General features: G+C 41.4%; 1 protein-coding gene across 1 annotated transcript in view; it reads left to right on the top strand.

Annotated features, from left to right (window-relative positions):
• The window catches only part of ARMC2 (armadillo repeat containing 2), a 103,529-nt gene that overhangs the window by 26,201 nt on the left and 55,625 nt on the right, over positions 1-21,703 (top strand). The window contains exons 6-7 of the mRNA XM_032408115.1: positions 13,241-13,317; positions 17,999-18,097. Of these exons, the coding sequence (XP_032264006.1) occupies positions 13,241-13,317; positions 17,999-18,097 (176 nt within the window). The remainder of the gene's footprint in view (positions 1-13,240; positions 13,318-17,998; positions 18,098-21,703) is intronic.

Genomic DNA, 21,703 nt, shown 5'->3' with positions numbered 1-21,703 from the left:
CAGTATTCTTTTGATATAGTTTTCTGGTTAGGATAACTGTGTCATATACTAGTTTATTTCCTAATCTTATATAGAGAAGTGATTTGCATTTTCCCTTTTATGTAAACAAATTTTTAAGTTGATGCATCAATAGGAAAGACTTTTTTTCTCATGGCTAAGTGGAGTTGGTTTTACATCATTCCCTATTTAATCCTCAGGAAAACATTTATTCGTATGGGCCAAATGCTGCGTTGATCTGCCTGTCAGAATAGTCTTTGCTTTAGTTAGGCTGTTCCAGCCAGCCCTCGAGTGATGAGTGATTGTTCTGTTTGTGTGTTTTTTGGGATTCTTGCCTGGCCTGGAATCTCTTGTTCCATCCCTTTGGATTAGTTCACTGTTGTTAATTCCACCACAGAGTAGACACTTATTTTATTCCCCAGTAGAAACTTGGATTTAAATATTTATTTTGCAAACAGGTAAGTAGTTAAAACAGGAGAATCCTGTAGATTTCTATTGTCTGTGACATCCCTCACCTAATCCCTCATAAAATGAATTATTGGGAATTACTTTATTTCATACCATGTTCCTAGACGGGGCTTTCTAGGGCTTCCCCTAGAAAACTGGGGAGCAATTTTCTTACCATATTAAGATTTGTGGAGAAATGTTCACTGTACGGACCATGTGAATTCTCACCCCCGTGTTTTCCTAAAGAAGTCTCTAGTGACTGGGGACTGGGGACTGGGGTGGGGGATGGAGTGGGGAGAGCAGCCTCTGTTCCCCAGCCCCGGCCAATAATGATGCTAAGATAGGCAGGAGGTCTTGGACTGGACCGGGTCATTCAGTTAAAGATATTTTTCTATGACTTTCCATTGGGTCATTGTGGACAACTGCCCGGTTCAAATTTGCTTAACAAGATTAAATTCCACCGGCCGCTTTAAGACCGAGGACTTGTTGCCCTCACTTTAGATTTTGGGTCTGACTTTGGCTCGTGCACAGGCAACGTGCTTAAAACTTTTCCCGGAACCGGCTGCTTGGCAGCTGGTTAGTTTAGCTGAACTGACCTTGTCGGCTGACAGAGCCCGAAGAGTGTCGTGCACGCAGAATTTATATTAGGCAACCTAGCAGCCCTGGTAATGCTGCTTTGCATTCAGAACATTTTTTAAATTAAGGGAAAAATGAAATGTCTCCTTAAGTGGAAGAGAATGACTTCAAATTGGGACTTTGGGAGCTGAGCACAAAACATCAAACTGGCTACTGCAACCGATCTTTTCCAGTTGGTGAGTAAGAATAGGCTGCAGACCTCCGAGCTTAAACATAAAAGACGGCATAAAAGAGCTTGTGTTTCTTCAGCACTGGAGTGAAAAGGAAACATTTATCTTGCTGCACCCATCCTTACAGTAATTAAAGTTGACTAGGAAAAACCAGACAAGAGCTGTTGTTTCATTTTATTTTATTATTATTATTATTATTTGCAAACCTTCAGATGTTGCAGAATAATCTGGCAAGCCAGAGTTCATTATGTCTTCCTCAGTTGGGGACAGCAAAGGCATTTTCAGTTACATATTTTATCCCACCAACAGCAAAGGAGAAATCAATTAGGAACTGGAAGCACTTCTTCCTGACCGGCCAAAATTATGAGGCGTCGGCAGCACTAATTGTTTTCCTTTTGTTTGGTGAGGACGGCTTTTGTGTCGTGTAATGACTGCCTCTGAGTCGGGCTTGCAATGCACCCTGGCGAGTTTAACTTCCAATAACATTTCTGCTTTAGGAATCTTTACCTCCTTGAATCATGGATGGGGTTTTGTTGATGTGGCGCCAAAAAAACAGTTGATACAGTAGGATTAAAACAAACCAGAAAATGGAAACTATTAGCAATTCTTTCATTAATTACATTTGTGACTCAATCTGAGACACTTGATAATTGTTTCTCGTAAACATTTAAGTGAAGAATTCCAAGAAATGATCTTTGCTATGCAGTGGAGTATTCCCAGTTTTGATGCTAAAGCCTTACTTAATTAACATTTTTCCATCTTTAAACCCTAATGTGGTAAATGAAGACTCTTGTCAGTGAGACTGGCTGGCAGAAGGGAGGGAAAGGAATGCAAAAACTAGAAAAGAGAGAGGCTTGAGAGGATACTGGCTCTAGAAGGAGCACAAGCAGGTCTCAGAAAGGGGACAGAGGAAGTGAGGACCTGCCTCCCGCACAGGGTCCTTACCGCTCGCTTGATGGGAGGGGAGTGGCCACCTTCACGCTGCCTGCTTCTGGGCTGGGGAAAAGGAGCAGTTTATTCCTGGGAAATAGCTTTGATTTGTACCCCCTTAATTTAGAGTATGGATAAGTCAGACCTGGGATGGAGTGTGGTTTCACTTTATGCTGGTCGTGATGGAAAAAGGATTTGCTAAGCAAGCTGTCATCATAAACGAGATCTTGGGGGACTATCTAACTTTCCCAGAGAGAACATACTCTGAAGGACTCATCCAACTGTCATCTTCAAACAGTGTTGCAACTCCGACAGTCTCTGTGTGTCCAGTTAAGGGCCCATCTAAGCTTTGGCAGGCCTGCCCCTTAGCGACACTCCATTTTCTCTTACTTTGTGTTGCCGTGTGGATTGAAAAATAATAAAGCTTCCATTAAAATAGGAATGTATGTATATCTCTATCCATCTATGCACTCATCCATCCAGTGGTCCAACCTGATGAACCCCTTCGTATACCTGCTTAAAAACCTTTTAAGGCTTTCTATGTAAATATGGTTCGAACTATTATGGTTTGGAAATGTGACCTTCAGGAGGAAAGCCCAAGAACTCTTTGCTGGGAACCATGATCCTTGGATTTAGGTTTGGTTCTCTCTCAGCCATTTGACTTATCTGTATGCTCTTCGGCAAGTCTCTTACCACTTTCAGGCGCTCAGTTTTCTAATCTGTAAAATGGAAATAACTGTGCTCCTTCACTCCCCTCTCCCCTCAGCCTTCACTGTGGGTTGTGGAATGATTAATAAGGCTTGAAAGCCTTATCTGTAAACTGTCAAGGGCCAATAGTATTTTTGGAATCAAAAAGAAGAAAAGAGGGCTTCTGGTTAAAGATGGTAAAGCAAAGGCATTCTGTAGAAACTGAACAAAAGCAGCAAAGAATGAAAAACACAGAAATAAATACCATCAATGAAGCAGAAAACTGGTTCTAGCCTGAAACAACAAAACATGGAGTAAACTTTACACTGCAGTGTGGGCTTGATTTTTTTGTCTACCTAGCATACTTGCCTTTGGAGACCAAGCCATCTTGCATCATGCTCAGTCCATGTTTAGAGAAGGGCTGACTCTATCTTCCCTGCCCACCTTCCTGGGGGTCCAGGGGTGATTATGTGGCCCCAGACTGGCCTTCCGAGTTCTCCAATCCACCAGCCACAGCAGTTGGTTCAGAGGTGGGCACAGGATCCAAAACAGGCCAGCTGCATTCCTCTCTGGGCCTTTTGCCAAAGCCTTTGAGGAAAGTGTTCTTTCAAGTTCATAAGCTGTAAAGATGATGTGGTCTTAGAGCCAACAGTGGCCATTTCGTTGCCTTGTGGAGGGTGACTCTGGGGAAGGGTGGGGGCGGGAAGTGATGTATAAACAGAGCTAAGGAAATGGAGATAGTGACCAAGTTCAAGGATGATCCATATCCACATTGTAGACTTCTCTGTTTTGTGAACCAGTATGTTCCTGTTTCTTTCTTTCTTTCTTTCTTTCTTTCTTTCTTTCTTTCTTTCTTTCTTTCTTTCTTTCTTTCTTTCTTTCTTTCTTTCTTTCTTCTTTCTTTCTTTCTTTCTTTCTCTTTCTTTCTTTCTTTCTCTTTCTTTCTTTCTTTCTTCTTTCTTTTTCTTTCTTTCTTTCTTTCTTTCTTTCTTTCTTTCTTTCTTTCTTTCTTTCTTTCTTTCTTTTCTTTCTTTCTTTCTCCCTCTTCTTTCCTCTCTTTTCTTTCCTTTCTTTCTTTCCTTTCTTTCTTTATTTTGACAGGGACAGCATGTAGTATTTTAGATTAGGTTTTTGTCACTTGGAATAGTGCAACCAGGAGTCTAGTTAACCTGCCAGACTCTGTGAAATATAGATGAAAACAAGGGGTAATTTGAGAGCAGACACTGACCTCCTCAGACCTAGAGTAAAAAACAGATTTCACAAAGAGTGAGTCTCTCAGTTCAGAAAGGTATACATCCAATAGTCTGTAATTCAAGAAATGAGACTTAAGGGTGTGGGCCAGCCATGGAAAACATGGAGATGCCCCTGTAAAGCCCTCATTCAGGATCCAGATGATGAAAGGACAGGGGGATGGAGCTGAGGGCGATGATCTCCTCATTTCCTGTAGGCCAGCTGGTGCACGCGTGTGTGCGTGCGTGCGTGCATGTGTTGGCGGGGGAGGGGGTTTGCTAGGTTAGAACTCCAGGAGCCTATCATGGAACGGGCCTTTTCTGTGAGTCACAGTAACATGCCACATACAGACCAAGCGGCCACACACTTCAGGTCAAGAAAAATAACAGACTTGGTGAATGGATGTTCAAGAAAGCTGATTCAAGCTGAAGCTACAGAACACCCTGATTCTCCCCCTCTGTGGATCCTATTCATTCTTCCACAAATAAATGGCTCTGTTTAAAGATAAATAAATAGGAGGACAAGAATTAACATCGAACTCGGGCACAGATACGTAAAAAACATAACCAAAAGACAGATGAAGAATATGGATTACAGAAGGAATTGCCCTCTAAAAACAAGTATTAAAACCATTTTCCATCGTGTCAAAAACTAAAAAAAAAAAAAAAAAGGAGCTCTTCTTTGAGTTATAAGAATTCAAATTAGAGATTCTAAGCCCCCTAAAGAGATGAAAAATATGTTTGCAGTTCTCAAGAAATGAAAGAAAAATGTATAAACACGGAGAGGAATGTCATATTAGAAATAAAGTGAGAATAAAAAGGTAAAAAATGTAATGAGACATGGTGTACAGGCTGGAAGCAATCCTACAAAAAGAAATGAATGCGAAGATATGAAAATGATGAAAGCAACTGAGATAGATACAGGAGGCATGGCACTTGTATTCCCGAAGGAGAGAGTCTTCCTCCTCTCCCCCCACCCCTTCCTAGTACTAGCTTACTTTCAACAACTAAGTGCCTTGCACTCTTCCAAGTGATTTACATGTGTTAACTCATTTGATATTCACAAGAACCAACTGACAATGGAAGAGACAACTTTCTGAAGTAAAAATTTGATTCTGAAGCTCAGTGGACACATCAACGAAGTTTTACATGGAATACTCCACACTAAGATACTTCCAACCATGTTCAGCACCAGAACACTACCCAGGACATAGTACACACTCAATTAGTAATTGTTGATGGAGTGGATAAATGGAAGACGGTAGCCTATGGCCATCCAGGCTGAATAAGCAAGTCACATAAAAGGAGGAAAAGGCAGGCTGCCTCTGGCTTTATTAGAGCACCTCTCAGTGTCAGAATACAGTGGATGTCTATGTCTATGAAGTCCTAAGTATAAGAAGGATTGCCAGCCAAGTTGTTCTTCAGTAAAAAGGCAACGGATAGACATTTCCAGATGTGGATGAACTTGGGGACTATATAACACGTGCACTTTCTAGAAAACTTTTTTTTTAAAAAAAAGATTGTATGTGTGTATGTATGTATTTGACAGAAAGAGAGAGAGAGCAGGGAGAGGAACAGAGGAAGGGAGACTCTGCGCTGAGTGCAGAGCCCACACGGGGCTCATCTCATGACCCTGAGGTCATGACCTGAGCCGAAACCAAGAGTCGGATGCTTAACCAACTGAGCCACCCAGGCATCCCCAGAAAACTCTTTGACATCAAAATGATGTGTCAAAATTCAGAAATGAGGAGGCATTCCTGGTGAGTATCGACTTTATTTTCATAGTGAATTAAAACTCTGAAAACGATGGTTATGGAACAGAAACCTTAATGATGTAATAGTAATATAAATAACCCAAACTGGTACCTGGGAGGAAGTGTGAGAGCCAATTATTCACTTGATAAGAGGGAATAGATTTGTTAGTAGCTACAGTCTGAAATTGAAATATAAATTTAAAAAAGAGTATTTCAGCATTCTAATGTTTTTCATTATTTTTTTTTTAACTTCAGAGAGATCTTTTAGAAACTAATATCTCTTGGGAAGACTCATTCATCTGAAGTTCTACAATTCCTTCAGTTTCATCTCAATTTCTGTTTCTCTGTTAAATTCAAGTAAAATTTATACTTAATACTTTAAAGTTACAGTGACATGTATGGTATGATCCTATTTATATATGTATCCTTTACCTGCCCTCCCTCCAAATCACTCTTCTGTTCTTTCTTTTCTATTTTCATCTGAATATGTGCAAAACATGTCTGGAATTATGTTTACTGTATATTAATATTTATTTCTGGGTGGTGGGATCCTGGATGATTTTTTAAAAAAATCTTCTTTGTACTTTCTTATATTGTCTGGCCTTAAAAATTAATAAATATGTCATTTTTTCAAAAATAATGAAGTCATTATTTTAAGAAATTAAGGGTGATGTGGCTGAGAAACCGTTTCCATTTGGAAAAGACAAAGCACCGGCCAGAATGGTTTTGCAGAATCCCACCTTATTCGACCATTTCCATTTAATAAGCATTTCTTGGTAAGCAAGCAAAGCCCTATGCTGAGGGGTCGGGGCAGGGGGGAGGTGGGAGACAGAAATGGACTCTGCCCATGAGGTGCTTACACGACAGCGGGCTTACTGCTCAGGGGTGGTCTCTGCAAGAGCTGCATCAGCATCACCTGGGAGCTTGCTACAAATGCAGAATCTCAGGCCCCATCCCAGACCTACTGGATCTGAATCTGCGTTTTTATAAGATAGCCAGGTGATTTGAATGCACAGGAAAGTTTGAAAAGCATTGTTCAGTGATTAACTCCAATGCTGGGAGAGTGAAAGCACTTACCCTGGTATTTAGGTGTGAGAGCCCCTCATTCTGACCTGATGATCGGGGATGTTTCCTGGGGTACGTGGGTTTGGGATGCCTCTGGAGGCTGATTTTCAGTAGGGGTGGGACATGGTGTTCTTTGCTAAAGGAGCAGCAGAAGCAGAGGGGTATTTGATTTGGTGGCGGTAGGTTTGAAGAAAGGCAAATGGGCTGGTGCGGCAGGAGCATGGGTCCTGAGGCTGTAGGCTGCAGGGAGCCACTGGGAAGTTTCTAGCTGGAGACTGACTCTGGCAGCAGAGTGAAGGGCCGGGAGAAGGGAGAGCCTGGGACAGAGGAGATGGTTGGGAAGCAGAGGTTGTAGCAGTTCCGGTGGAAGATGGCCATGTGTCAGCACCCCATCAGGACCGCAGGGAGGAAAGCAGAGAACAGAAGCTGGGTATAACATGCTGGGGAAGGGGGCAGTGTCAGCCCCTCTCCCCGATGAGAAGTCCTCGTCACTGCCGCAGGGGGAAGTTACAGGGCTTTTCACACGAAGGGCCTTGAAGCTGCGGGGCTGTGGAAGTTAAGGGAAGCATGAACCCGTGGGCTTGTACTCGAAGCCAAGGGAGTTTGAGCTTAACTAAGTGAGGCTAACATGGTTCGCTACAAAGCCATGTCTAATCAGGTCTATACAAGTAGAGCTTGAATAATAACCACTTTGTGATTACTGAAAAAGATACTAAGATTATATGTGTAATTTTTAAATATGTATTTTTAAAATCTTGGGCCACAACCCAATGCTATAGATACCTTGGTGGACTTAAAATTTTGACCTTATGAACCTTACTTTAAAATCCTATTCTCTAATTTCATTGTGCTTGTATGTAACTGCTTAGGTAGAATTCTATCTTTAACCTTAGTTATTAAGACAGAATGCTAATGTTCTTAATGCTAATATGTCTGGAAACTATATATCTGGTGCTTCAGGCCACGAAGACGTGATTAAGGGACCTCCCCTCTCTCCCGCCCCAGTCCTTGGTGGTGGCCTTCTCAAACTGCAGGCCAAGTATCTAAGAGACTATGAAGCAGGGGTAAGCAACCTAAGACCCATGGGCCAAATCCAGCCTAGTACCTGTTTTTGTAAATAAAGTTTTATTGGAACACAGACGCATTCATTCAGCCCTTGTCTGTGGCTGCAGGCACATTGCAGCAGCGGAGCCGAGGAGCGGTAGAGACTGTATGGCTGCAAAGCCCACAATATTTACTTCCTGACTGGAATCTATACAACTTGAGTCTAATTCTGAAAATGAAGTGTCTTCTTAGGGAAAGGGAAAGTTTAGCCCGCAATTTGCTAAAATTTTCTTTTTATCATATGCTTATGATAATGAGCACATTTAAAATTTAAATGTGTTTAAAATTTTAAATCTACCTTTAAGATTTCCTTTCCCATTTTCTTACATGTAATTTTTTTTCCAAGTGGAAATAAATTTATTGCTTTTTTTCACCTCAATTCCAAATCTTTCTTCATGTCTTTATAGTTACTGCTTTAAAGCAGGAGTCAACAAACTATAGCCCAGGAGCCAAACCTGGCCAGCCACCTGTTTTGTTTCGTTTTGTTTTACAGCCCTTGTGCCAAGAATGGATTACATCTTTTTAAGTCATTACATTTAAATGGTTACAAAAGTACCTGTATGGTAGCTTCTATTTTGCCATTTGGCCTGCAAAGTGTAAAACATATATTGTCTGGCTTTTTAAAAAAAAGTTTGCTGACCTCTGACTTAATCATAATAATTGGGAAAACTGTCTAAATAATAGGAAAATCTGCATTTTAGAATATTTTTAAAGAAATATACTTTATTTCTTCCATGTATATATGGTCCAGAAGTAGATGTTGCCAATGTGACTGAATGGTGGACGAGCACTAGTAACTCAGTCAGTCTGTGTATGGCATTGCCTTGGCTAGAGAGCTTGGTTCTGGTTATTCAGTGAAATGTAGTACTCCTGTCAGTGATTGGGAAGAGAAGAACTTGCTTTTGCTCTGAAGCATGTTGGCAGTAGATCAGGGGCCTGGGAATGCCATAGCCATCTTGCTGTCTTTAGTACTCCCACCTGGTTACAGATGGAACCGAAGGAAGGGCAGAACTGAGAGAAGTGCAGAAAAATGGAGCCAACGCCCTGATCACACCACACCTAAAACCCACCCTAGTGTTCGGCTTTTAGGTTATATGAGCCAATACATTCTATTTACTGGTTAAGTGTGTTAGGATTAGTTTTTTGTTGTTGTTGTTGTTGTTATATGTAGATGAAGATACCCTAACTAATTAAATGGTGTTATTCTGCCTCTAAGAAGAAGTTCACAAAAGAGCTTTAAAGAATAATTTCTGGAATGGTTTTATTGTTGGACATCAAAAATCATTGCACAAAAATTAATTATGGTCTTTGACAACTTGGAACAGGAAGCTGGGAAGAAGAATTATATTGTATGACTGAATCAAGATCTAGACACATCTGATAGACAGGAACCCTTTGCCAAATATAACACTGTGAAATTTAATGAGTCCACCGTGGATGGGGGAAATTTGCCTTAGCTGCATTTGTAAGAAAAACCAAGAATCGACTAACTCTGTGATGTAACCACCAAAACCACTAATATAGTCTTAGGCTACATTATTTAGAATCTCTCTTCATTGTTCATCAGGCCATACCTTTAGCTCAGTGCTGGGTTCCAGACTTTAATACGGATCCAGACCAAGTGACACTCGCTCAGAGTAACTGAATAGGCTGGCAAGGAGATTTGAAACCACGTCCTCTAAGGAGGAGTTAAAGGGACTGGAGAAGTTTGTCAGTGACATCAGTGATGGCAGCCGCAACGATAGTAAACACTCACTGGGTACTTACTAAGGTACTTACACATTTTATCATTTGATCCTCACAACAACCTTATATAGAGGGTTACTAGTATTTACCACCCCCTCAGATATAGATGAGGAAACCAAAGCTTAGGTGAAAAGCAGACATGAAGTCATACAGCTAATAAATGTGATCATAATTAACTGATAACGTAGCTAATAAGACCATGGGATTTAAACCCTAGGAGAGGACGTTAAGTGGTGAACACCACATTTTTAAGTATGTGGAGAATTATTGAGAAGAAGAAGGATAAAGCTTTGTTTCATGTGGCTTCAATTAGTACATTAAGAACTGAGAAGGTTCGTGGAGTGGAAATTACAGGAGAACAGATCTCCATTAACTATAAGCCCATCTAGTCTCTTCTTGGGCAGAGAGGGGATTTTCTTTTCTTGATGTCTCTCTCCCCACCTCACTCTGGTTGTGGGACTTTAGCTGCCCTGCTCCCCAGAAATCCTGTTTGGCTTACCCTGGTCAGACGGGACAGTTCTTCCTCAGTGTTCATCTTTGACCTGTTAATCATGCTTGCCTTCTCAGAATGCTTGGGCTGCATGAGAACATATTTTATTTCTCCTCTTCCTTTGGACTCCTTTTCCTCTTTTCTATCCTTTACACGAGTATCTGACAAGGCTTGGTCCTGAGATTCTGGTCTTCGAGCCACAAACCTGATCACTCTAGTCCCTGTGTGCCACTTGGATCTTTAAAAGTGCTCTTTCCCTGATTTCCACATCTCCTTTGCTGATCCTCCATTTTTCATCCGAAACTCAATATGGCAAACCTCACATGTGTTTCAGTCCTCAAACTGGTCTACTCCCTAACCTTCCCATTTCTGTTGATGGCAACCTGCTATCCTGTTCCTCCAGGCTTGCCTTCTGCTCTTTCTTCTGCCTGAAATCAACCACCAATCCTGTCAACTTTTCATTTGCAGGATCTCTTCAATTAGTTCCTTTTTCTCCAGTCCTACTGGCACCCCCAAAGAATTAGTTCTTGTTACCTGTCTCCAAGTCTCCTAAATGCTCTTGTCACAACTCCAGAGCCCATTACTTCCTGTGTTAGAACCTATGCCCATCAGATCAGGGCCATCGCCTCTCCCCAGAGTTTCAGGCAGCTGTTCCCATGTGTCCCAGCAGAAACCTCCTATTCCTACCTTGCTGGCCCTGTACAATTATCCCCTGCCCTGAGTCCCAGGCTGCTCACGTTCCTCTTTACCTTCACTCATGTTCCTCCCCTCCTGAGAGTAGTGTTATCACTTGCTGGTTCCACTTTTATGCTTTTAAGGCTACTTTGTGGCCCACTTCTCCCTCTTACTCATCACTTCCTTCCCAGCATCCCTCTAGTTCTTGTAACCTGCTGGCTTTCACAATCTAACACTTGATTAGAGACTTCCTTGGAATTTTCCATTTAAAAAGAAAGTTGCTTAGTTCCTCAAAGTAGATTTTAGACTTCTTCAGGGCAACGCTTTGTATGTTCTTTATCACAATAACATCCAGCATTGGACTATTCAGACAGGTGCTTATTGATTCAGAACAAAAGAGAAAACCAATATTGATTATTAAGTTCTTCAAATGTACCAGTCACTGTACTAAGGAGAGGCATTGCTCTCGTGTCAAGATAAGAAAACCAAGGCCAAAAGCTTAAGTAAGTTGCCCAAGTCTATGTAGCTGATAAATGTTGGACCCAGGACCTAGTTTGGGTTCAGAGCCTGCAAGCTCAACCACTGTACGATGATGATCATAGGGAGTATTAGGAAATCCCAAGCCTGTGCTCTTCTTGAGAACCAGCAGGACCCAGCACTGTTGAGCTTTGGTATACACTAAGAAGAGGGACCCTTCTTCCCCCCACCCCACACCCATACGTGGGGATACACAAATGTGGTGTGTAGGGAGGCAACCTCATCAGCGGCCATGACTCAGAGAGTGTGGACCAGTGACTTTAGAAAGCCATTAGCTGAAAACTATTTTCCTCAGTTTCAATAGTTGTTGAGGACAATAATGACAAGAAGACCCTGCCTCTATTGTTCTCAGACTTTCTTGTTATTTCTAAGAGTGATAAGCACGAGAACTTCCTTGGCTTCACATCCTATCAAACTTTCGGTATTTTCCCTTCTCATAGGGTAGAGTAGATCTGTTCCATTTGAATCTCAACTCTGAGCGTGTTGACACAGAAGATCCCATCCCCATACTCTTTCTTTGATTGGCCAGGGACCTCTTGCTACCAGATCTATGTTTTTATGCTGTGTAAAAATAAAGCAATTGTTTCAGGGTATGAAATAATTACACATTTTGGGAAAGATTAGCTTGGTCTTTTCTCTACTAAATGATAAAAAGTGTTAAATCAAGTGTTTAAAAAAGGGGCCTGTTTATGGGGAAAATGGTATTTGGAGAAGCTAATCCTTGGGCAGCAGTAAAAGCCAAGGGCCAGGATAGAGCACTGAACATTTACTGCACAGGCACACATCTGGGTGTTTGTGAGTGACCCTGGCCACACGTGTATGCGTTCTTTGTGGTTTTTTGTAGCAAATCTTTTATTTGATGACCAAAAAAAAAAAAAATTGTTGTAAAACTTGCACTCAGTGTTTTTTACCTTGGAATTGTGTACAGATATTTAAAAGTGAGTACTTTTAAGTGTCAGCTTAGCTAAAGAAAAATTGTATCCTTCCTGGATGGTCTCTACATTAAATATAACCTTAAAACAAAACAAAACAAAACAAAACAAAACAAACCCCAGACAAACCTGGCAATATAATCCTACTATTGGCCAACCGCTACTCTTTTATTTGGAACACAAAATATTTGTCATCTGGGGGCTGCCTGAATTCACCTTCCATTTTTTCACATTTAAATTATTTCAAAAAATAAAGCATTTTTCAAAGAATATTAATTTAATGAATTATTTAAAGTGGAAACAGGACACTCTGTGATGAAATAGAAAGAGCCGTGAATCGGAAATTGTGAGAGCAGGTCTCCAGATCTGACCCTGCTTTGTGACCTGGGGCACAGCTGACCAATTTGAGAACAATTTCCTTGTGCGCAGGGAGACAGAGAGCAAGGGTCCCTTCCAGCTTCTAAACACTGGTCTTTTTTGAGTCCCTCAGACCTGAGTTCTTTCTTATTGTAACAGTGACCTCTTGTGGTATATATCCTTCATCAGTTTTTTTTTTTTTTTCCTTTTTTTGATTTGCAAAGTAAACTTGGGATTTGTTGTTGTTGTTGTTGTTTCTAGTAACTGTATTTAATACTGTGAAGCAGCTCTGTCTTGTTTTTTGATAGATAAATCTAAGCTGGAAATCAGATGTTGATTAAAGGACTATAGAGCACCAGACCCCGTCTTATAAACAATCCTCTATGCTTTCTTCACAACCTGCAGATAGCCGACTCTATACTTAGAGAAAGAGAAATGCTTTGGTTTTTGCTCTGAGTGCTGTGTGTATTCGTCTTCCTCCTAGGGACCAGGGGAAGAGGCGTTCAAGAGCCTCATCATGTTTCAACAGCTCAGACCTGAGCAGACCTGAAACCAGAGCAGGTGAGGTGCTCGTATGCTGAGAGGTCTCCAGAACTTCTTCATCTTAAGCATCTCACATTTCCACTGAAGATGTCTCATGTTGGCTCACTGTTTGAAAACTCCAGTAACTTCATCCAACTTGGCTGCACGTCAACATTTATTTTTAGAAATTTTTACTATTTTCACAACAGTCTTAAAATTCTTACCATGACCCAGCTCTAGGGCCTCAGACATCTGTAGATTATTGTCTTAATGAGTGTGCAAGAAATTATTTTGTAAAGGTATTTGGAAAATTGCAAAGCTTGACATCAACATAATTCTTGAGTGCAAAACCAGAGTTCAAAATCATTGCTCACTTAAGTGAAACTATATTAACTCTATGAAGACAGCCTTTAGGGGCTTTTTTTTTTTAAAGATTTTATTTATTTATTTGAGAGAGAGAATAAGATACAGTATGAGGGGGGGAGGGTCAGAGGGAGAAGCAGACTCCCCGCTGAGCGGGGAGCCCGATGCAGGACTCGATCCCGGGACTCCAGGATCATGACCTGAGCCGAAGGCAGTCGATTAACCAACTGAGCCACCCAGGCGCCCGCCTTTAGGGGCTTTAATCGGTTTGAGAAAAAATATACAACAATATAAATCACAGGCTAGAAATGATGCAAAGTGTATTCATACAATGAAATATAGCAGTCACACTTATAATATTGACTGAAATGAGTACAAACATAATATTACATGAAAGCGTTAAGTTGCAAAAACAATGACATATGTTGTTTATGGATACAGATCTATGTGGTGACATGCAAAGTCCAACATGATAAAAATAACCACCTGATTTAGAATGATGGTAACCCTTGGAGGGAGAGGGAGGAGGGGAGACAGATAAGAAGAGGCAACTCTATCTGTAATGTTTATTTTTTTGAAATGGAGGATAAAAATACCATTAGTATTTGACCAAACTATTTGTGGGCACACAGGTGTTTGTTATATTTTTCACTTTTTTTTTTTTGCGCACATGAAATTTTATAAAACCAAACTAATATCAGGTTCAAAAAATATTTTATCACTTTCAAAACTAATTCTTTATCAATAAAATGACTTTTGTGGCCAATAGGAATTTCTGTAACACTCAGGAAAATCTTAGACTGATTTCCGCATCAGCATTGTTGCTAAGGATTTTACATTTACTTGCTAAAAACATCAGCCAATAAACATTGTGTCAAGTTTTTGTGTCCAGAACTCAAAGCTGTGGTTAGAAACTATAACCACTGAGACAGCAAAATCGTCAAAAACATGCTGAAATTTCTGCTTGACTTACCCAATTTCCTGTTGAATCATAATTTTTATATTTAGCAAACTGTGAACCTAGATGAAAGTGCTTTCTAAAATATTAGATTGTTGCCCAAGACTGAGGCAAACTTTATTTAATTTTTGTAGATCTTCAAGAGTAGTCACAGGATTCCATGCTTCAGTTGCTGGAGTGGAGAGTGGTTTAGTTATAGAAAATGGGATTTTTGCAGAAAGCAGAGTTAGAGGAGGTAGGTGAGTGGGTGGAGACACAGAAAAGGTCATGGCTGGACACAACCGCTCGCCCTGAGATTCTTGGGAGAACCCTTATGCCACAGTGTCTGGCTGACTTCTGCTCTGAGCAGGAACAAGCCTTAGAACCATTCAGAAGGGCCTGCAAGGGCCTTTCCTTTGCCAAGGTTAAATAAACCACTCTGTGATTTCTGGCTCACCCCTGTAATTCCACTCTTCCTGGGGTGAGCGTGTTATTGATTTTGTTTGTCCTAAGAAACAGATTGATAATCGTGGTTCCTCATAGAGCTATTCATTAAAGAGCATATTGCATAGGAAGTAAAAATGCTGAGTTGAACTTACTGGACTTGGAGTCTGTACTTCTAGTAAATTTTAAGTGTGCCATAAATATTTGGTGATTAAGTTATTTGTCTGACTTATTATCTTCTGGCTTTTCACTTGCCTTGATATATGTTGACTGTATTCACATGCTTTGGACTTGGGCAGATACCTGAGAATATGAACAACCATGGGTTTTATCCTGCTTGAATATTCAGGTTTACTTTTTGAGTCCATACCTGTAATTTATCAAAGTTAGGGTAGACTCATAAAAGTAATGACCCAAAAGATTGAGATGGTGGTCTCCCATCCATTATCTGCAATTCTGAAATCCCAAAACTGAAGCTTGGGAAGGCTCAGAAAGCTGAAGTGTTTTTCAAACTCATTTAGTGGCAATGCCTGAGCTGAGCTGATGGGAGGCGAAGAATAGTCTTTGTTTCGTTTCTTGAAAATATGCACGGACCCTGGCGCAGGGCACCGCCCCAGAAGACCCTACCAGGGGTGGTGCATGATACGCAGTGTGTGTACCCTATTGCCTTATTAAAATTCAAATTTTTTTTATTCCCAAACTACATCTGGTCCAAAGGCTTTGGGTAAGGGATTGTGAACCTGTACCGATAGGGACTGATGTTGTCCGAAAGACAATGCACCCATGCATTTCATGAACTCTTCCTTAGGGGTTAGACAAATGATGGGAAACTTTGCTGTTAAAGCTGTAGACAGCACACCTACACTACTGAATTACAGCTTTGTTGACAACCCCTCTCTATCTACTTTTTCTGCTCAAGGGCTCCTCACGCCCAGTGTGCATGGTCCTCTTTTGGTGTCAGGAAGGTTTGAGAAAAAGCAAGCCTGGACTCACTGCGCCTGGGGTGGCTGTTTCCAGCGTGGAGTATTAGAGGAAGGCCTACACACTGGAAGGGATGGGTAAATCACATAGCTTTCCTGCTTCTCCTGGGTGACATCATCACCACGTGCTTGGGAAGTTTAATATGTATTATATATTTTTTTTCTTCTCAAGAGTAACACAAATGCATGAGAGGTTTGGGAAAATACAGGCGCACATAAAAGAAATTAATAACCCATCATCCCAATACTTGGAGATGACCATCGTTACCTCATTTTATAGAGGAAAAGTGATGCAACTTGCCCACAGTCAACCCCAGAGCTAGGCTCCAAACCCAGACAGTGATTGTAGAACCTATGCCATCACAGGCCTCCCTGGTCGGCTGGTCTTTTTTTTTTTTTTTTTCCAGAAAAAATAACCTAAAACTATATAGGCCATCTGCCTTTTCACTGCTTTTGCTCTCTTGCTCTCTTTCTATGAAACCCTGATTGTCCCTATCATTTCTAACTCTTCGTGTGACATTTTGGGATCTAGGCACCCGCTGTGGGCATTTGAATGATTGGTACCGGGTCCACTCTGGGCAGGTACAGACTCTGAACCAGTATAGACTGGGTGCCATGAGAGGGCCCTATGGGGAGGGAGCAGAAGGGAGAAGGGAGGCTGTCTTTAGCATTGCTCCTGAGAGTCCGCACTGCGGTACCCCCTCCAGCTACATGGTCTGTGCTTTAGAGAGTGGGGTATTTCCTGTGTGAAATGTAATCATGATTTGCAGTTTCTAATATGATGCACATTGCCCTCCAAAGTCAACTTTCAGTTTACTGTTTCTGCTGTGGGGTGGAATGGCATAGAGGTCAAGAGCAAGGGCCATGGAGCTGTATGACCTTGGGCAGGTAGCCTAATGCCCCTGAGCCCCACTTTCTTCATCTGGAAAATGGAGACAACTTGGGGACCTCCTTGTTATGTTATCAAAATTAAGTAGAGACACGCTGCCTCTTAAAGGACCCAGCCAGTGGCAACTAGCTTTTCCTTTTCTAGAGCCTACGTTCCCGGGCAGCATCGAATCTTGATGACTCAGTGGTATCGTGCAGCCGGATGAACTTCAGACAGTGGTGGCCTGTTGTTTTTTAATCAGGAAAATGAAATTCACATTTATTGAGTGTTCCTGGATCCCAGACCCTGGGCTCTGAGCTTTACCTATATCATGTCTCTTAATTCTCAGAGCCCCGAAGGCGAAGATTTTCATCTCTGTTTCACTGATGAGGCTCAGAAAGGATAAGAAGCCAGACCCCAGCCAACCAGTGCATCAGTACAATAGCTGTGATTTGAACTGAAATCGGTCAGCGCCCCAAGCACAGGCCTTTCCCACTACCCCACACAAATTCACTTGGCACTAATGGCAGTGGCCTTAAAATGATGTGGCCATTTCATTTTGTGTAGGAAAGAGAGCCTCTCTGAAGGCCTTCCTTTTCAGAAAAGTTTTCATTAAACACTTTCAAAATCCTTATTCTTTACATATTTATAGTTTTCTATTTATCCCACATTACAGAGTGGTAAGTTTAAATAAAAAATAACTCAAACTATTTGCAGTACGGGGCGCCTGGCTGGCTCAGTCGGTGGAGTGTGTGACCCCTTCATCTCGGGGTCACGGGTTCATGCCCCACGTTGGGCATAGAGCTTACTTTAAAAAAAAAAAACAACCAACTATTTAATTTGCCTTACTGACAACAATTCCAACATTTCTGAAGCTTAAGACATCATGCAGTGTCCTAACCAGAGTTTAAAGTTCTGATTTCTTTACATGATCTTATCTGAGTTTGATGTGGGATAATTTGATTAAAAGACATGTAGTTCTAATTAGAATTAGCTGGGCTTAGGGGGTGAGGTGTAGTTTAATTCCAGAGCTGATTAATTTTAGTGATGAACAACAAAGACTTGTGATGGTACTCCAGGTATACCTCCTTGTTCACGGCTTTCTCCTGATCTGGATTTCTTTTGCAGTCTCAAAAGCCGACATGCAAGAAAAGGAGACAGAAATAGAAGTAGACGAAGTCTTTTGGAATACAAGGATCGTACCAATTTTGCAAGAATTAGAAAAGGGTAACAAAAAAAGTTTTTCTTTTAAATTGAGAATATCTTTAACTATTTCTATGTTCTCCATTGCCCTGATATCTTTGGTATGCTTTGACTACCATTTTTGTGAACATGTTCAGAAACAAATGAAGTTATCTCTTTATTCATCCAGTAATGTACGTTTGAAATACAAGTAAACCTAATTTTTAGTGGGTAAAAATTATACTTTAAATTCAGGAAGAGAGCCTACTTCTAAAACTCCCCATGGAATACATATTAATTATCACCTTCTGTCTGCCCAAGTAAATGCTGGTTTGAACTCTCTGGGGTGGCAGTTAATACATGATAGTGAAAGATTAAAACAGATTTCAGGTCCCTGAAACTTTGACTAAGTCTCATAAACTGGCATCCTTGGGAGGTGTGCCCATGGTTTTCTAGATCCAAATGTATATGTCCTACTCTCCTAAGGTTACCTCACCTGTTGGGAATGCCACTCAGAGCTGGAGGTGGCCTGGGGTGTGCCCAGCCCTTGCACTGTGAGGTTCCCCCCAGGGAAGGCCCATGATCAATGGGTCTCTGCAAAGGTGACCCACGGAAAGCTTGTCAAGAGAATGGCCCCTGCTTTCTCTCCTTTGCCACCCCTTGGGGATTCCATTTCTGGAGTTGAGATGGGCCCCTCTGGAGCCACAGTCATGGCCCCCAGCTAAGCCCGGCACAGAGCACACAGAGCCCTCACTAGGCATTGTGGAACGAGTACTCCATGGATGAGCAAACCAACATGATAGGCTCAAGAAGAGACCCTAGGAGAAGCATGGTAAAGAGGTCCTCCCCAACAAGCAAGGAAGTCCTGCAGAAGACCTACTCCCTAAAAGGTTCAAACAACCTCCCTGCTCCTCGGCTCCCTTTTAGTACTTGGCCATGTTCGTGGCTCCTGTGGGTGCCCCAGGCAGGGGTTCTGGTCCTGGTATTGCTACCAACTAAGCACGTGGCTATGGGCAGCCACCTAATCTCTATGCGTGGCAGTGTTCGCATGGCAGGTGAGGGTGGTTTAGACTGGACCATCATCACTGTTCATGGCAGCTCAAAACCCCGATGGATGACTGTTCTCCTTCTGGAGTTCCTAATTTTAACTTTGGACCCTTTATTTTAGGAGACGTGGGCAAAAACTAGTGAGGAGAGCAGTCAGTCTGAGCAAAGGTTAAAACAGAGAACATGCTAGGAAGAACACAGTGGGGAGGATGGCCTGCAGCATGAAGGCCTGTCCCAGAGGAAGTCTTCAGCCTGAAGGATTTTAAGAGAGCTCTGGGGACACCAGCAAAGAAAAGTGAACCAGGGTTTGGGATTTGGAATGTGGATGAATCTCCCTTCTCAGAGGATTGTTGGCCCTGAAGTATGGCATCTCTCCCCTCAACTTTAAGAACAGTGAATGGTGGCAGGATTGGGTTACTTGAGCTTTTGAGGGTCTGCCTTTCTTATTTTCCTTTTTATTTTGGCATAATTTCACACTTATAAGAAAGTGTCAAGGATAGTACAAAGAAATCCTGTATGCCCTTCCCTCCGAGTCCCCAAATATTAATATTTTACCACATTTGCTTCATTATTCCCTCTCTCTCTTCCACCCTCTTGCTCTCATTTTCTCTGTAACCCCCCCTAACACACACACACACACACACCACACACACACACACATTGTTTTTTCCTTTTTTGAACCATTTAAGAACAAGTTGCCAACATGATGTCCCATATTCCTAGTACTCTAACATATATTTTAAGACACAAGGACATTCTGTTACATATCTGGAAACTACCATACCATACTATACAAACCTTATTCAGATTTTGCCAGTTATCCTAATAATTTCCTTTATAGAAAAAGAAAATCCTGGATCATAAGTTCAAGTTATTTGTCATATCTCTTTTCATGATCTTGATATATTTGAGGAGTACAGGCCAATTATTTTATAGACTGCCCCCACAAATGAGTTTGGTCTGGTATTTTCTCCCACTTAGACCCAGATAAGGCATTTGGGCCAGGTATACGGCATGCGTGGTGCTGTGTCCTTCTCAGTGCCCCATGGCGGTAGGCACGTGACTCTGCTCTGATCTCTTCCTGGGGATGGGAATTTTGATCACTTGGGGAAGGTGGTGTCCAGGCTTTTCCACTGTAAAGTTACTATTTCCCCCTTTGTAATTAATAAGTATCTTATGGGGAGACGTTACTTTGAGGCTACATTGCTTTCTATTACGTATCCAACTTTTACCCACTAGCTTTAGCCCCTTGAGAATGTTGAAAGCTCTTAAGTTCAAGTTGTCTTTTGAGGCTCTACAGCATTTATAACAAACCAACTGGTATAAAGAGTTAATTTGATCAACAGTTTAGAACTTGACCCATGAAACTTCCTTTTTTAGTTTATTTTAAACTAAGACAGCTACTCCTTGTTGAACCCACCAGACTGAAGAGTTTGTAGAGGGAAGTGTTAGAAAAATGCCTTGAGGTCTCCCCATTGCCAGAGAGTGGCCCACGGCCTGGACTTGGGGTTTGTGAAGAAACTGCCAGGAACAGAAGAATAAAACAACAAAACAAAAGTGTTCTTACAATAGAGCTCAGGTTTTTCCTTTTATTTAAAGTTAGTCTAAGTCATTTCCCAAAAATTCATTTATTTAAGTGCATAACCGAAAGGCATTGAAGGTTACCGAGCTATTGAGGTTTAACATTTTTTCTTAGATGTTATTGTTGAAAAGAGCTAAAAATGGCCTGAGTCATTTCCTTCTTCAGGCGCACACTTCCTCTATGTGGGCTTTTAAAAGCACATTATGGTATTTATTTAAGATTGGTTTCCTAATTTTAAATTTTGTGATGGATCTATCAGATAATATTTTTCAACTGAATATCTCAGACTTGGATTCTTAGATTTCCCCTCAGGTTCCATTTTGTGTGCGAGTTTTCTTCCTTGCATGCCTATTGGTATGGATACCACTTTCAAAGATTGCTGTCCTCAGAATTCTCACTATAAAATAACATGTTCTAGGGTTCTCCTGTTTCCCAACTGAAGTCTTCTTTTTATTCTCCTCTCTTGTAATAACCACCTGCAAGTAACAGTGGATGAGGTGGCATTTTTGAGATTTTTGTTCCCTTTGAGCCCTTGTTTCTCAGATAGTAAGCATTGTTCTCATAGAAAAATATTGATCATTGTTTTCATCAGCAGATATATTAGAAAACGAATATACATTAAACTATGTGATAGGTTGTCAGTACAGTATTCTCACTGAACCATGCTCTGTTGATACAAAGATACAAAGACACGATTCCTCCTCACTTAGCATGACATCTGCTTGAGGGCACTGGACATGGAACACAATATACATAGGTATGTGAAAAATAACAAAGTACCAAGTAATGTTTGTTGAATGTGGAATGGTACATCTTTTCTGGAGGAGCCAGAATGTGAACAGAGCCTTGATGGACCCAAATCAGTAGGAATGAAGGTGAGGAGAACATTCTAGGCCAGAGGAACTATGCCCCAAAGGGTTGGAGGTGGAGACACAGTGGTGGGCTTCCCTGAGACTGAAGCGAGCCCTGTGAGGTGGAGGGCATTTGGAATAAAGCAGGCCATCTGGAATCGGTGCAATTCC

The sequence above is a fragment of the Phoca vitulina genome, unplaced genomic scaffold (genome assembly GCF_004348235.1).
Source record: "Phoca vitulina isolate PV1807 unplaced genomic scaffold, GSC_HSeal_1.0 scaffold9, whole genome shotgun sequence".
Taxonomy (NCBI): domain Eukaryota; kingdom Metazoa; phylum Chordata; class Mammalia; order Carnivora; family Phocidae; genus Phoca; species Phoca vitulina.
This window is presented reverse-complemented; position numbering and strand designations above follow the sequence as displayed.